The sequence below is a fragment of the Gymnoscopelus braueri genome, assembly GCF_963280865.1.
Source record: "Gymnoscopelus braueri genome assembly, chromosome: 5".
Taxonomy (NCBI): Eukaryota; Metazoa; Chordata; class Actinopteri; order Myctophiformes; family Myctophidae; genus Gymnoscopelus; species Gymnoscopelus braueri.
Genome location: NC_137606.1, coordinates 34,451,747 through 34,467,022, shown reverse-complemented (window position 1 = coordinate 34,467,022; position 15,276 = coordinate 34,451,747). Strand labels below are relative to the sequence as shown.

Genomic DNA, 15,276 nt, shown 5'->3' with positions numbered 1-15,276 from the left:
ATGTCAACAGAGACCGGAGTAAGTACTGAAATACACGTTACTTTTGTGTGCAATGTAATCCAGAGCGCAAAATAGGGTGATGTTAGTGAACCATTAGAAATTATCTGGAATGAATCAAATCCTTCACTCTTTACTGGAGGGCATACATCAATCCACAGCCCCTCTCACCTATCCCTGTTAAAGGAGAATTCCAGTCATTTTAGATGTTTGCTTTGATGTGTCGCTAATCACTCACCAACATACAAAGCGCCGTTGAATTTTTCCAGAGAAGCCCCTGTTGTCCATTGTGGAGACCCCTTCCACTGGCATAATGGAGTAATGCGGAACGACATGGATCTGGATCTGGTTGCTTGTTTCTCTCACAGAATCTGGCAACACCGAGGACTAGCTTCACGTCGCTCTGCATAAACGGCAGCTCATAAGGGACATTCAGTGCATGTTTGAGTGTCAGTACACTGCATAATGAGGATTAGTGGAAAAAAACGAACTTTGGAGCTGCTAAAATAGGCGATTTTTGTTTATCCGCATTAATCCATTATGCCAGTGGAAGGGGTCTCCACAATGGACAACCCAGGCTTCTCTGGAAAAATTCAACGGCCCTTTGTATGTTGGTGAGTGATTAGCGAAACATCAAAGCAAACATCTAAAATGACTGGAATTCTCCTTTAAGCGAGGAGTCTCATCCACTCCAGAACTGCATAATGTGATGATGGTACTATGTTAATATCTGTGTTTGGTTTTCCTTCCTAGGTGCACCAATCACCACTGAACAAGCAGGTGAAGGTGAGCCCAGACATGGCCATCTTCATCACCATGAATCCTGGCTACGCCGGCCGCTCCAACCTGCCTGATAACCTGAAGAAGCTGTTCCGCAGCTTGGCCGTGACCAAGCCCGACCGCCAGCTCATCGCCCAGGTCATGCTCTACTCTCAAGGCTTCCACACGGCCGAGATCCTCGCCAAGAAAATTGTGCCCTTCTTCAAGTATGTACTTTGTAGATCTTGGTAGTACTTTGTAGATCTTGGTAGTATAAGTAGTAATGTGTATGAGGGGTAGAACCATAGTGCTGCTCATTCAATGTTCCTGTTTGTTGTATTATCTTCTATGAATGAAACCCTAGAGCACCAAGACCAGCATTAGAATGTCTTTCTTCCTAAGAGAATTTATTTGCATTGTAAAGGGCACTTCTCACTTGCATTTTCTCAGGCTGTGTGACGAGCAGCTGTCATCCCAGAGTCACTACGACTTCGGCTTGCGTGCTCTCAAGAGTGTGCTGATCAGCACTGGCAACGTGAAGCGTGAGCACATTCAGAAGATCAAGAGAGAGAAGCGTGAGCGCGGGGAGGACGTTGACGAGAACGAGATCGCAGAGAACCTGCCTGAGCAGGAGGTAACCAAAAAAAGTAAATAATGATTTGCACAATTAATCCTCAAATCCGTTCTTTTATTTTTTTACTTCTGATCAAAAGATGATGTACTAGTCTAGAATAAGTGCTCCTTGGAGCACAGGCCTCCACCAGGTCAGGCAGGTTATTGTTGGCCAGCAATGTTCGGAATTCTGTGTGTGCTAAACGGGCCGATTTGAAAGATTTCGGGCAGAGGTTCTGTGTGTGCACAGTTTCACATCGATTGGGCCAACGGTGCCGGAGATTAGCTGCTCACGGAAACGGACAGGGTGCAAAACATAGTCTCGGCCTGGAGGGGTCAACAAGGAAAAGTTGATTGGTCATGTTGCTCTGTTCTCCGTTTAGATTCTGATCCAGAGTGTCTGCGAGACCATGGTTCCCAAGCTGGTGGCTGAGGACATCCCTCTGCTGTTCAGCCTGCTGTCAGATGTCTTCCCTGGAATCCAGTACCACCGCGGTGAGATGACTGCTCTGAGAGAGGAGCTAAAGAAGGTCTGCGCAGAGATGTACCTCACCTATGGAGATGGTGATGATGTGGGCACGCTGTGGGTGGAGAAGGTATGTAGCCCATGTTTTCTTATATATCAGGTATCATTTGAATATTTAATATAAAACAGTGTGTTTCGCGTGTTTATTTCCTCTAATGTTATCAAATTGTCATTAATTTGTGCGTGTTTATTTCCTCTAATGTTATCAAATTGTCTTTCATTTGTATGCATTTCTTAACAAAGTGCCATTCAATGTGTCTTCCAGGTGCTGCAGCTGTACCAGATCACCCAGATCAACCATGGTCTGATGATGGTGGGTCCTTCAGGCAGTGGTAAGACCATGGCCTGGAGGGTTCTGCTAAAGGCACTGGAAAGGCTGGAGGGACTCGAGGGCGTGGCCCATATAATCGACCCTAAGGCCATCATCAAGGATCACCTGTATGGAACCCTGGACCCCACCACCCGCGAATGGACCGATGGCTTGTTCACACACATCCTCAGGAAGTGAGTTCTTTTGCACATGTGCTTTTAGCTGCACTCAGATCATCTCGTATGACAATTGTTGACCAGCAGCCAGGAGGGGTCAAATAATTACTATTCCTGCAAGTGCCAGTAGGACAAATTTGCCTCGACTTGTAACCTACTTGCTTCATTATGCTCTAAAACCCAGAATCATTGACAATGTGCGTGGTGAGCTGCAAAAGCGCCAGTGGATCATCTTCGATGGTGATGTTGACCCAGAGTGGGTTGAGAATCTTAACTCTGTCCTGGACGACAACAAGCTGCTCACCCTGCCCAATGGAGAGCGTCTCAGCCTTCCGCCCAACGTAAGGAGATCTCGACTCCTCATTTCACCTCATGGTCTTTATGATTAGCAAATAAGTGGAACTCAAATAACGGATAATTGACAATTGATTCTGTTGATGATGCCTGCAACATGGAAGAACTAGGGATATCATAACATCAGCAAATCGACGTTGAAACTGTCATTTTAGTGTACAAACTTAGATTCTAGCTGGTGCATGACAAGTTGCATGACATTTGAAGTGTAGGCTACAATCCTGGGAACAATGCAGACGTAAAACTTTAAATTCCACCATTCCATAGCAGTATTCCTTTGGATCTGCATGAAAGAGATCTTCTTTTTCTTGTGTTTAAATGTACTCGACTTCTTCTCTTCACAGGTACGCATCATGTTTGAGGTGCAGGACCTGAAGTACGCCACCCTGGCCACCGTGTCTCGCTGCGGCATGGTCTGGTTCAGTGAGGATGTCCTCAGCACTGACATGATCTTCAACCACTTCCTGGCTCGCCTTCGCAGCATCCCATTGGATGAGGGAGAGGACGAGATTCAGCGCATGAGGAAAGGAGGAGAGGATGAGGAGGAGACTGCATCACCTATGCTGCAGGTGCGTTTGTGTTCCTAGTTTGGTCGTAACTTTTGAAAATAACATTATGAAAATAACAGGTTTTTTTTTATCTTGACAACAAAAAGAGAGAGTTTTCTCCTGTAATGACATGCCCAAAACATGGACGCTAGATTGAAATTGTTTAAGCCTAGCCAGCTGTTATTTTTTCCAGTATCTCTAGTGGCGGTGTAGCTAATTGACTGGCAGACGAGGAGCAAATATAACAACCAATCCAATTATGCGCTCATTGGCTGATCGAGTATTGGCGTTAGCCAGAAGAAGTAATCACTCCCATCCCTCCTGTAAACACACTATGCTCTCCTTGAACCTCCAGATCCAACGAGATTCTGCAGCCATCCTACAGCCTTACTTCACCTCCACAGGGCTGGTCATCAAGGCCCTGGAGCATGCCTCCAAGCTGGAGCACATCATGGACTCCCTGTTCTCCATGCTGCACCAGGCCTGCAGGAACGTCGCACAGTATAACAACACCCACCCTGACTTCCCCATGCCCATCGACCAGCTGGAGAGATACATGCAGGTACTTGAGATGTGCCTAAAAGATGTTCGGTTCTTTTTTTTTTTCATTTTTAAAGACAATACAGTGTTAGACAATACAAAAAACACCACGAAAAATAACAACAAAATAAAATATTACAATAACCAAAAATAGACAAACAAAACACATTGCTAGTTTTTTTTTCTTTTTTAAATAAAAATAATTATGTTATTCATTTTATTTTATTTGCATATTGTATATAGCTTATAGCTTCTTTATGCTCTTCTTTATATTTTGGGTAAATAAGTTATAGTTATTTGTAAATGTTTATGCATTTGCTTTGAGTGTAATGCACGAAACTCACCAAGACAAATTCCTTGTATGTGCCTTAGTTAGAATAGAAATAATTTTTATTCGTACATTGATTAACTTCAGGAGTTAATAACTTTACTTTAACAGTAACTATTAGTTACTGTTACATAATGCACCGCTGGTCGGAAGTCTCCAAAGCCACCAATGAAACTCAACTGTATTGTTGTATCTCTACAGAGGTATCTGATCTACGCCGTGCTCTGGTCCTTCTCTGGTGATGGACGGCTGAAGATAAGGGCGGAACTTGGAGAGTACATCCGTCGCATCACCACGGTGCCACTCCCCTCTGCTCCCAATGTTCCCATTATCGACTATGAGGTACAAAGGCATTCAAAATTGTATTCTAAACTCTTAAGGAAAGATTACATTTGATGCTCTTAAAAGGTTGTAATCAAAGTGATAAGCCATTGCAGCACCTTTTGTTTTACAAAAGAAAAAACTAAACCGGTTGGGATTTTGTTCTAGGCAACTATTATGATGTATCATTCTTCATATATTAATAAATCAACTGCAATAAAACAAAAACTGTTCTACTTTGGAGTTTGACATCACCTCCTTCTGCTCCCAGGTGTGCATCTCAGGCGAGTGGCAGTCATGGCAGGGCAAGGTGCCCCAGATCGAGGTGGAGACCCACAAGGTGGCGTCCCCAGACGTGGTGGTTCCCACGCTGGACACTGTTCGCCACGAGGCCCTGCTGTACACCTGGCTGGCCGAGCACAAACCGCTTGTGTTGTGCGGACCCCCGGGCTCTGGAAAGACCATGACCCTGTTCAGCGCTCTCAGGGCTCTGCCTGACATGGAGGTGAGAGGAAGACCATATGAGAGATGTTCAAATTAAGCTAATTTTGTATCCCATGCTCTAGCCAGGCCTCAGTGAACCTAGTATATAGTTGTATATTTGCTACTTAATCCTAGTACTACTTTTATTCTATCAAATATTAAAGTAACTTTTCACTTAGTAAAATGACTTACTGTACAAAAGAGAGTACTCACTGGGGAGCCCAAATTCCAGAAAAAGGGTCACCTACTGTAATTGTTCAAGTTTTTTGTTCTTCAGTGCCGAGCTGGCCAACCAACTTGTTTCGTGTGTGCGCACACACACACACACACACACACACACACACACACACACACACACACACACACACACACACACACACACACACACACACACACACACACACACACACACACACACACACACACACACACACACACACACACACACACACACACACACAAACAATGTGTTAGAGCCAGCAGCTTGAAAACAGATCAACAAGAAAACATGTAGGGACTTTTAAATTAAAGAGTGTGCTTGGGGTGAGATGCTCTAATGGCATTTGCTTGTGAAAATGTAGAGGTTCAAAAGAATGTGTACTGGTGCCCACAGAGAGTAGACCAGAGGGCCAGGGAGATGGATGCAACATTAAGGAGTCATGTTGACTGATAGTTTAGCAAAAGGGCATAGATCATAGATATCCTTGGCACCTGTCTGAGCGCATCATCCTTCCCTACTAACCTTTTCACAAAACGTCTGCACAGCAGCTGAAAACATGATAAGTTAAGGACTCACCATGTACAAAAGAATCAATCTAAAAATCAAACAGGCTTCATATCTGTCAGACGAGAATTGCATTGACATAAATGTGAACAAAGGCACACAAATTGCTCCTATTTCCAATATCTGTCACTTTGCTTTTGAATGTCAAGTCCCCCATATTTTGTCCCAATATTATTGTTGTTAGTGTCAGTGATTGTAATTAATGTAGACTGTTTGGTTTGTGACAATTGTCGGCCAGGTAAATTCTGCTCCTACATTTTGTGACTGATGGAGGAGTACAGATCCTCAGATCAGCTAACACAGGGAAGACGGCAGAACCTTCCCTAAAACATCCGGGGACAACGCTCCACACGTCCCAGACTCTTCTCCCTTCTGGCTCCCAAACTGTGGAACGAACTCCCCATTGCAGTTAGAACTACAGACTCACTCCCAATCTCCCACCGTAATCTGAAGACTCACCTCTTCAGACTCCACCTTAGCCCGTAGCACTTGCTGTACCACTTGCCCTAGCCTTGACGACCTTGCAAGTTTATTATTATTATTGAATTGTTTTTATTGATTTTTCAACACCAACAATACATACATACATACATCACAAGACGGAACATAACCATACATTAACAATACCTTAATTAAATAGACAGTAATACAAAAATTCTAAAATAACCCCCCCCCCCCCCCCAAAAAAAAAAAACACGTCGTTCTCATACAGATTGTCACTTGCCATACAAGAGTTGTCGAATTATTAATTCACCGTCCTATACCTAGACCTTGCAGGTTTATGCAAAGGAAAAATCAAATTAAAATAATTTAGACAGCATGTTATGAAGACAGAAGCCAGGTTCATTTGTAGACCTGGCATCCTATAGTGTGACTAGTTTCAATGAAAGGATTATGTTTTGTTTGTTTGTAATTATACTGTTTAGACTGATGATAGGTTATTGGTTTACCTTTAATTCTAGATCACTCTTTCTATGCATTTGATGTATTACCTCGTAAATCGCTCTGGATTAAGAGTGTCTGCCAAATGCCTAAATTGTAATTGTAAATCGTATTAGGATAGATTTTCTAGATAGATCCATAGGCGACTTGCTAAATAATGATATTCTGTGATTCATTTAAGTGCAGAAATAAATGCTTCAGTTGCTTTTAGGTGGACTTTCCCTTTAAAAGTTGAGAGTAAAAAAGTAAAGAAAAGAACAGAAGAAAATCTTCAAACGTCTTAACATTTTTAATTTAACACATATCTCTGTTGTAAAACACTTATTTAGTTAACCGGGCTCATTATTCAAATTGTAACCTACAGTACAAACCTTTACACTACCCCCCTTTGTGAGTTGTGGGTTAGAGTTTATTTTACTATTAATTTTAAAAAAGGTCCCACTGACATGCTGTTTGCAATATGAATAATGGATGTGTTGCAGACTTGAATTCCTACAGTATGTAGCCTAGATCATTTCCAGCTAAAAGTATCTCTGTACCCAAACTGTCAGAAGGAAATGCCAACTTAATACAGTATCTCCCCCAACTTGTCTTGAGACTGCACAATGGAAAGGTCAGGGCTTAGGTCATGATCGAATTCTATATGAACAGTAGGTCTGTGCTAGCAGTGGTGGAAAGACGCCCTCTTAAAACCACACGGGGTAAGTAGCATGCATGGTGTAAATATGTATGTGCTCGAGTTGTGTGACCCATACATGACCTTGCAATACAGTATGCTGCAGAAGCGGTCGTTGACCTTCTGAGGGCAGCGCTCTGGCTCCCAGCCCTACACCAACCACTCCCACACATCTAGAGGCGGGTCTTGACATGAGGGCAGCGCTGTAGGCCTTCTGTTCACCTGCCTTCCTCATAAACTGTATCTAAAGGATTTTCAGATGCTGTTTATATCAAATCTTGGCTGATCCAGAACTCTCACCCCCTGCTCTTCAATACCATGGCACTTATGGACCCATGGCCCATATTCTCTCTCTCTCTCTCTCTCTCTCTCTCTCTCTCTCTCTCTCTCTCTCTCTCTCTCTCTCTCTCTCTCTCTCTCTCTCTCTCTCTCTCTCTCTCTCTCTCTCTCTCTCTCTCTCTCTCTCTCTCTCTCTCTCTCTCTCTCTCTCTCTCTCTCTCTCTCTCTCCCACGGGCCTGAAAATTAAGGCCTGGCCCTAACTGGGCCCTACTGGGCCGGTCCGAACAATTACCATACTTTTAGGCCCAAAAACCCTGTAAATAAATTTCTGATCATGAACAATCCAGCTTTCTCCGCTCATAAGCTTGCCATGGCTTCAAGCTCTGCAATTTGTCTCTGCATATAGTTTCCACCACAAAAGGCTTTTGAACCTATGTCATTTTCTTTTAGTACTTTGAATAGTTTACCTGGCAGGTGTCTCGCCTCCACTGCCCGCAAAGTGCTTCCACAAATTGTATGGCCTTAACCCATTTTGGGCGGGAACCCCTATTTGTAACTATACTTTCAGGACGGGAACCCCTTTTGGTGTTCTTGTTGGTACGTACAGTATATACTATAGAGCGTCGCAGTTCCCGCCCACTTCCTGTTTTTTTTGGTGCCGGAAGAAAAAACTCAATGCATTTTTCCATTGACATTTCCAAAAATATTTATATCTATTCATTTAAGCCTCGAATCAAGCCATCACGAGATGACATGAATCATGACCATAAAACGTTTTTTTCTGTGATTTTTATTTATTTTATATTTAATTATATGATATACTATATTTAATAAATACCCTTTGTTTTGCCGTTTTCAACAAAAAAAAAATCACAGAATCAAACGTTTATGGTCATGATTCATGTCATGTCATGATGGCTTGATTCGAGGCTTAAATTAATAGATATAAATATTTTTGGAAATGTCAATGGAAAAATGCATTGAGTTTTTTCTTCCGGCACCAAAAAAAACAGGAAGTGGGCGGGAACTGCGACGCTCTATATACTGTACGTACCAACAAGTATATACTGTAGCAACATACATTTGTTGTAATTTTTGTAATTTTTGAAGTTTTTCAGAAAACTGGTCAGGATTTAGAAGGCGTTTTTAGAATCGGCCTCAGGTCTAAATGGGTTAATTGAGCAATTTGACCTGCTGTGGTACACGTCACAGGCAAAAGACTGACAAAAGACACTGATTAGGTAGAATAAGCCATTCAATAATGACACAGTAGGGCAATAATGCCCTACTGGGCCGGTCCGAACAATTACCATACTTTTAGGCCCAAAAACCCTGTAAATACATTTCTGATCATGAACAATCCAGCTTTCTCCGCTCATAAGCTTGCCATGGCTTCAAGCTCTGCAATTTGTCTCTGCATATAGTTTCCACCACAAAAGGCTTTTGAACCTATGTCATTTTCTTTTAGTACTTTGAATAGTTTACCTGGCAGGTGTCTCGCCTCCACTGCCCGCAAAGTGCTTCCACAAATTGTATGGCCTTAACCCATTTTGGGCGGGAACCCCTATTTGTAACTATACTTTCAGGACAGGAACCCCTTTTGGTGTTCTTGTTGGAACGTACAGTATATACTATATACTGTACGTACCAACAAGTATATACTGTAGCAACATACATTTGTTGTAATTTTTGAAGTTTTTCAGAAAACTGGTCAGGATTTAGAAGGCGTTTTTAGAATCGGCCTCAGGTCTAAATGGGTTAATTGAGCAATTTGACCTGCTGTGGTACACGTCACAGGCAAAAGACTGACAAAAGACACTGATTAAGTAGAATAAGCCATTCAATAATAATAATGATATAATGGGCAGGAAATCATAAGGTCTTGACGAAAAACACAATAATTATGATTCAGGAAAGTTATAAACTTGCTGAAGTTAGTCAGTCTCTCTCTCTCTCTCTCATGTCAGCTTTCAATCACTCAACTCAATGAAAGCCAATGGAAGCTGATTTGGGCTAAAAGAAATCAGCCCGTTTTGACATATTTTGTGTTTTTCTTGTAACTATTTGATGCTGTTGCTGCTCTAGGTTCAACCAGCTTGTACAATAATCTATTCGAAAACATTTTAATAACATTTAATAACATTTTAATAATTAAAAAATATATAAAAATATATATTTAAGAAATATATATAAATATATATATATATATATATATATATATATATATATATATATATATATATATATATATATAATTTCTCATTTTTATTCAATAACATAGGGGGGGCTTAGCCCCACTAGCCCATTGATACCAGCCGCCCCTGACTGTTAGCAATGGGGTACCAGACGACTCCCCAATGTTCTCTGTAAATTAAATTAGAAGGCCCCAAATCCTGTCTGGACAGTGACCACGGAGAATCCAGGCTAGGTTTTGTTCCCTCAGTCATGGCATCCTTCCTCCTTGATGAAAAGAAAACATTATCGACCACCTTGCCTGCCAAAGCACATGACAGTTGTCTGTCGTTTATGTGTCACGGAGGTCAGAGGCAACAGTTACGAGTCAGCCAAAAAACAAGATACGACTGTCAGCAGGGGGCCCAGGGGGAAAGATGGGAACAGCAGCTACATTTGGAAGGGTAATGAGCTCAGTGGCACTGTTGCCAGGCGAAAACACTGAAGGCATCGCCTGTTTTTACAGCATTTCCTTGTCACTTCGTCTCTGGGGAAAAGGTACTGTATATGCGTGCCTTCCCGCCAGCATTCCCTCCTTCCGTCATCTGTATCCGTCTCCCCTCTCCTTCCCTGGCAGCTGAGATGCGCCAGCAGCAGAAAGGGCGATTTCCATCACTCGGCTCATGAATACTGAACGGCCTTGAGTAGTTTTGATTAGGGGGGTTCAAAGGTTGCAGACAGTAATCTCCATTCGGGAGACAGTTTTCTGGGAGAAGCGGCCACAGGAATAAGTGGATAGATTGGAATAATTCATGTTTCATTTTTAGACTAATTCAAACAGGGTAGACGGAAGCCGTCTAATATGGGAGAGGGTAGGTTTAAAAGGCCATTTAATTTTTCTCCAGACAGCAGAGAAATGTGAGGCATTAGCACCTGGGAGTATTTCCTAAAAATTGCCAGACACCCCGCATCCCCCGCCAACCATCCACCCACCCCTCGGATCTCGTGGAATTGCTGACACAGCACAGCAACATCCTGACAACCTTAACTGTGTGGAGCTGCTTGGGTAACAGAATGAAGTCCTGGCTTGATGCTGAGCGACTGCTTGCCTGCTGGTTTGGGTATGTTCCCCCTAAGAAAGCCCACCACCAGGGGGTAAGCAGAATCACTTACCCACACCAGTGCCAGTTTGACCTTGCCAGTGGCCTTGTCCTGCTGTCTCGTTTGTCGGCTGCAGTAATCGTAGGCAGGGAGCCTCAGACGAAGCACCGCAACTGTGCTCGACTCTCTAAGGTCTCTGCGTGATGCTGACCATCTCCACCCGCTTACAAGGCTCACGCCTCCAGTAAAAACCGTCTGTCCAAAAAGGTAACTTAAAATGATGAGTTGAAAAGGGTTTGCCAACATTTCTGTGGCAAAATGTGATGGCATGAGCGACACTGGGCAGATGCACGCCGCAAGAATCTAACAATGTTTATCCCAATGCAACCCACCTCTTGAAAAATGTATGGGGCGGCAAGCTGATGCTCAATTAGTTATGAATTGAATATCTAATTTACTTCATCAGCCAGAACCCAAAGCAGTATGTTGAAGCCCAAACTATTTTCAATGTACAGCATTTTCTTCCAGCATTAAAGTTTGTAAATATGACAACAGTAACTTAACGTTTTTATATAAGATTATTAAAGGGCTACACCATGAATTTTAACTTTTTCTTATTTTTTGTGTGTTTTTGGTGTCCCCTACCTCTCTTCTATCCCCAAAAATACCCCAGTTTGAGCACTTAGGCTTTCACAGCATATCTGGGGTTTTATGTAAATTTTTCTCAAAACAGGCCAAACTGATTTGCCCCCGAAAGTGACGTCACTAGCGGTACAATCCCGCCCGTTTTTCAGTTCCAACATAAAAATAAATATATATATATATATTTTTTTTCTCACAGAACCAGGAGATAACATGCATACAAACTGGCTCAATAGCGCCATGTGCCAAATCAGGACAATGTGGTATTGCAGGTAAAAGTGCTTTATAAGCCAGAGAGAAGTTAGTTGGAATGAGTATATCTGAAACTTGATTTAGGCTCAAACCTTTTGAAAAACGTTTGAGGGACATAAACAATATGATATCAAATGTTAAATATTTTTTTTAAATTCATGGTGTAGATCCTACAAAAATGTTTAAGGTTTGACTCTAATGTTTAATCCTCAGGCATCAAGTCATTGTTTTTTATGCTCTAATAAAAGATGCAAAATGTATCATTTAACAGCATGTTTCAACAGCATTTAAACATTTCTGTAATGACTTGTCTACAACAATCTGTCCCTTATCTAATTTTGATCATCTAGTCTTGATTGGAAAAGGTAGGGCCCAGTAAACAGTAACAGTATATGAACTGTGTCACATAGCTTTTGCTATTGTGCTGATGGTATTTCAAATGCAGAAATGCACTGGACTACTACTCACACAGACAGGCTACAGAACAACCCAAGACCAGGTATAGTATCCTATATTAAAATTGGCTACAGAGCCACAGATCCGACCGCTATGCCCATATATGGTCATGTGCATATGTGGGACCGACCAAATTCAAAGTCGGCACGTGCAGCGGCAAGGACTGGAGGGACTGCGGTGCTGGCCACCGAGTCATTCGGTTATGCAGTCGTCCAGAACCGCCAATCCAACAGATATGTCCACACTGTATATTGGCATATGGATTTACAGTTGTCCAGAACAGCCGATCCAACCTATATGCCCATATATGGGCATGCCAATATACAGGGTATGGCACTGGGTATGGGCATTATACTAATGACATCAGGGATCTCCATTTATGGGCATAAAGGGGACACAGGTAGACAGACAGATACAGAGATCTCCATATGGGCACAAAAGCGACACAAAGCTGACAAAGCCCCAGACACAATGACTCAGTTATATGATATAACTGAGTCCTTGTGTCGGGGGCTTTCGATGTTATATCGGTTGGATCGGTAGTACTCAACAAGTGGTCCTTGAGGGGGTTCCAGGTGGTCCCAAGCTAAATGATGGAGTTGGTAACCAAATGGACCTTTATAGATCTTTAACTCTTGAGTGTAAAATCATTATACGCTCCCAAGAGTTAAATTGTTAAACATCTGCATAGGCTACTTAATTAAAGAATTGTTATTTTGATCAACATTGGCCTGTTATCTCTCCTATGGTACCAACATCAATACAGCATGGAATTGTGGACAAAATCTTATCCAACGACAACAAAATATTAAAGGTTTTGGGTCTGATCAAATGGTGGTCCGTCCGTGGCTCAAATGCAGAATAAATAATGGACCTTGACATGAAAAGCCAAGGGTTAAAAACTACTGGTCCAGATGTTCGGGCCGCAACAACAGCTTCAAAATCACTTCCTTCACCACATTAACCACTTATGCCCAACACGTCATAGCCTAGGACAAGAAATTGCCGATCTATGAGCTAACAAACTACTAAAGCATCACGGTAAGTTGTGAGCTTGTAGATTGGCTATTTATGCTGCACAACACCAGTGCACTGTACAACATGTATCAATTAAGCATATGTATGCCTAGGCCATATTTGAGAATTTGTGCCAACATCATGGCCAAAATAGGGACTCGAGGCTTAATGTGGTTTAAAAAAATGTGTATACACATTAAGAAAGTCCACACTATTTGTATCTAGTTGTATGCAGTTTTTGTGTTATGCATTGTGCACTAATTCATATGCATCTTCTTGAATATTTTATATGGTTTCCCTTTGTGTATCAAATAGGCAGTAAGAAAATCAACTTATTAAGTTACAATTCATTAATTGAAACAGCAAAGTGCATATCCTCCTTGTTTACAGGGATGTGATCATAATAGCCCAAGAAGAAAGAACATGAATGACTTTCATGTGCACCACAGGACAGAGTTAAGTGAAGAGCAAAATGCGGAGCACATTCCAAACCAATATCAAAACTATGAGATTGAATATTGATCGCTTGACAGATTAGATCTTTGCTTCCCTCTATTCCAACATCTTTCAAGGACACTTTCAGCACTTTGTGAAATTCTTCACCGTGTCAGCAGTTCTCAGCAAACTATATCTTATTGTATAGATTAAATGTTTCCATATAGATAAGAATTTCCCAAGGGTTAATATCGTTTGGGAAATTGTTATAGCAAAGGAGAGAAAATTACCATTTAAAATGCAGAAATGCAATTGTTCTGTCAGAAGAACCACAGAGAGATGGTTACATGGTCGCTGCAAAATCAACATGGGTGAGATGCTGGGTTAACAGTCGATTTCCACCTTGAGCTGCCCAGGAAGCCAGACTCCTCACTGGTCCTCTTCATCACCCTTACTATCCATGATTAATCATTTACTCTATGTAAATTCTTCCACATTGCCTGTGTGTTAAGCCAGTGGCTCTCAACCTGTGGGTCGGTTGCCCACATGATTTTGGGGGGGGTCCCCAGATGACAGTGAAGTGACAATTTAAGTAACCTTTTTAATACCAAAAAAATTACCAAACTAAAAAAAACGTTTTAAAATAAAAATAAAGCAAAGAAAAAGTTATCAATAAACTACAAAAAAAAAAAGTCAAACATTGGCCAAATTGAGGCCCGGACGGCTGGCGTAGCAGTCCGGCCCAGGCACCTAGGCTGCTAATGGTTCGAATCCCGATCCCGACGACCTCTACAGCGTGTCACTCCCCATCTCTCTCTCACCATTTCCTGTCAGTCTACTGTATACCATCAAATAAAGGCAGAAAAGGACCAAAAAAAATCTTTAAAAAAACAAATTGTAAAATAATATAAGACAGAGGCAATTTTTTTAGCAGATCTAAAAGCTCACAACGCCTCGAATCAAACTAAATTGAATGCCTCAACTCCTACATTCCAAGTGCTTGGGGGGGGGGGGGGTCCCCAATTAAAATAAGATTATTTTGGGGGGTCACGGCCTGAAAAGGTTGAGAACCACTGTGTTAAGCGGTAGGGCTTTTCCACAGTGGCTTGTCAAAATGACATGACAGCCAGTGAGCAAAGTGAGAGCTAATATTGTTTTAATGTTAATAGAACGTTTCTCCCCCTATACTCCCAGCTGTGTTGATATCTGTGGTTGGTCTTCAGGAAATTAAACACCGTTCTTGTGCTGTTGCAGCTTGGCTCTGAGTTCTGCTCCGACAGAAAATAACCATTTGCCTTTAAACCAGAGAAGGAGGGGGGGGGGGGCTGTGGGATTAAAAGGCAGTCTTGGGGTCAACGTCACTGTTGACATTTCTGAGAACGGATGAAAACGTCAAATCGCAATCACATGCATTTGATTTTCTATAAATCTTTTGTATGGCCTCCAGGAATCTTAAGAGCGGAACCGTATCAAAAGAACATTCAAGTCTAAAACAGAGTTTCAACATGCTCCCAAAAATACAACATGCAAACAGTGAGGGAGAAAAATCAGCCCTGAAGTCGCAG

General features: G+C 42.0%; 1 protein-coding gene across 1 annotated transcript; it reads left to right on the top strand.

Moving 5' to 3' along the window:
* On the top strand, positions 1-11,113 carry LOC308085878 (cytoplasmic dynein 1 heavy chain 1-like; the record flags this gene model as incomplete). Its single annotated transcript, XM_080429193.1, has 11 exons — positions 1-18; positions 751-983; positions 1,207-1,390; positions 1,752-1,964; positions 2,160-2,398; positions 2,565-2,721; positions 3,079-3,303; positions 3,638-3,844; positions 4,352-4,492; positions 4,743-4,976; positions 10,769-11,113. The coding sequence occupies 11 exons, from the start codon at positions 1-3 to the stop codon at positions 11,111-11,113; spliced, it is 2,196 nt and encodes a 731-aa protein (XP_080285319.1).
* Between the last annotated feature and the right edge of the window lie 4,163 nt (positions 11,114-15,276).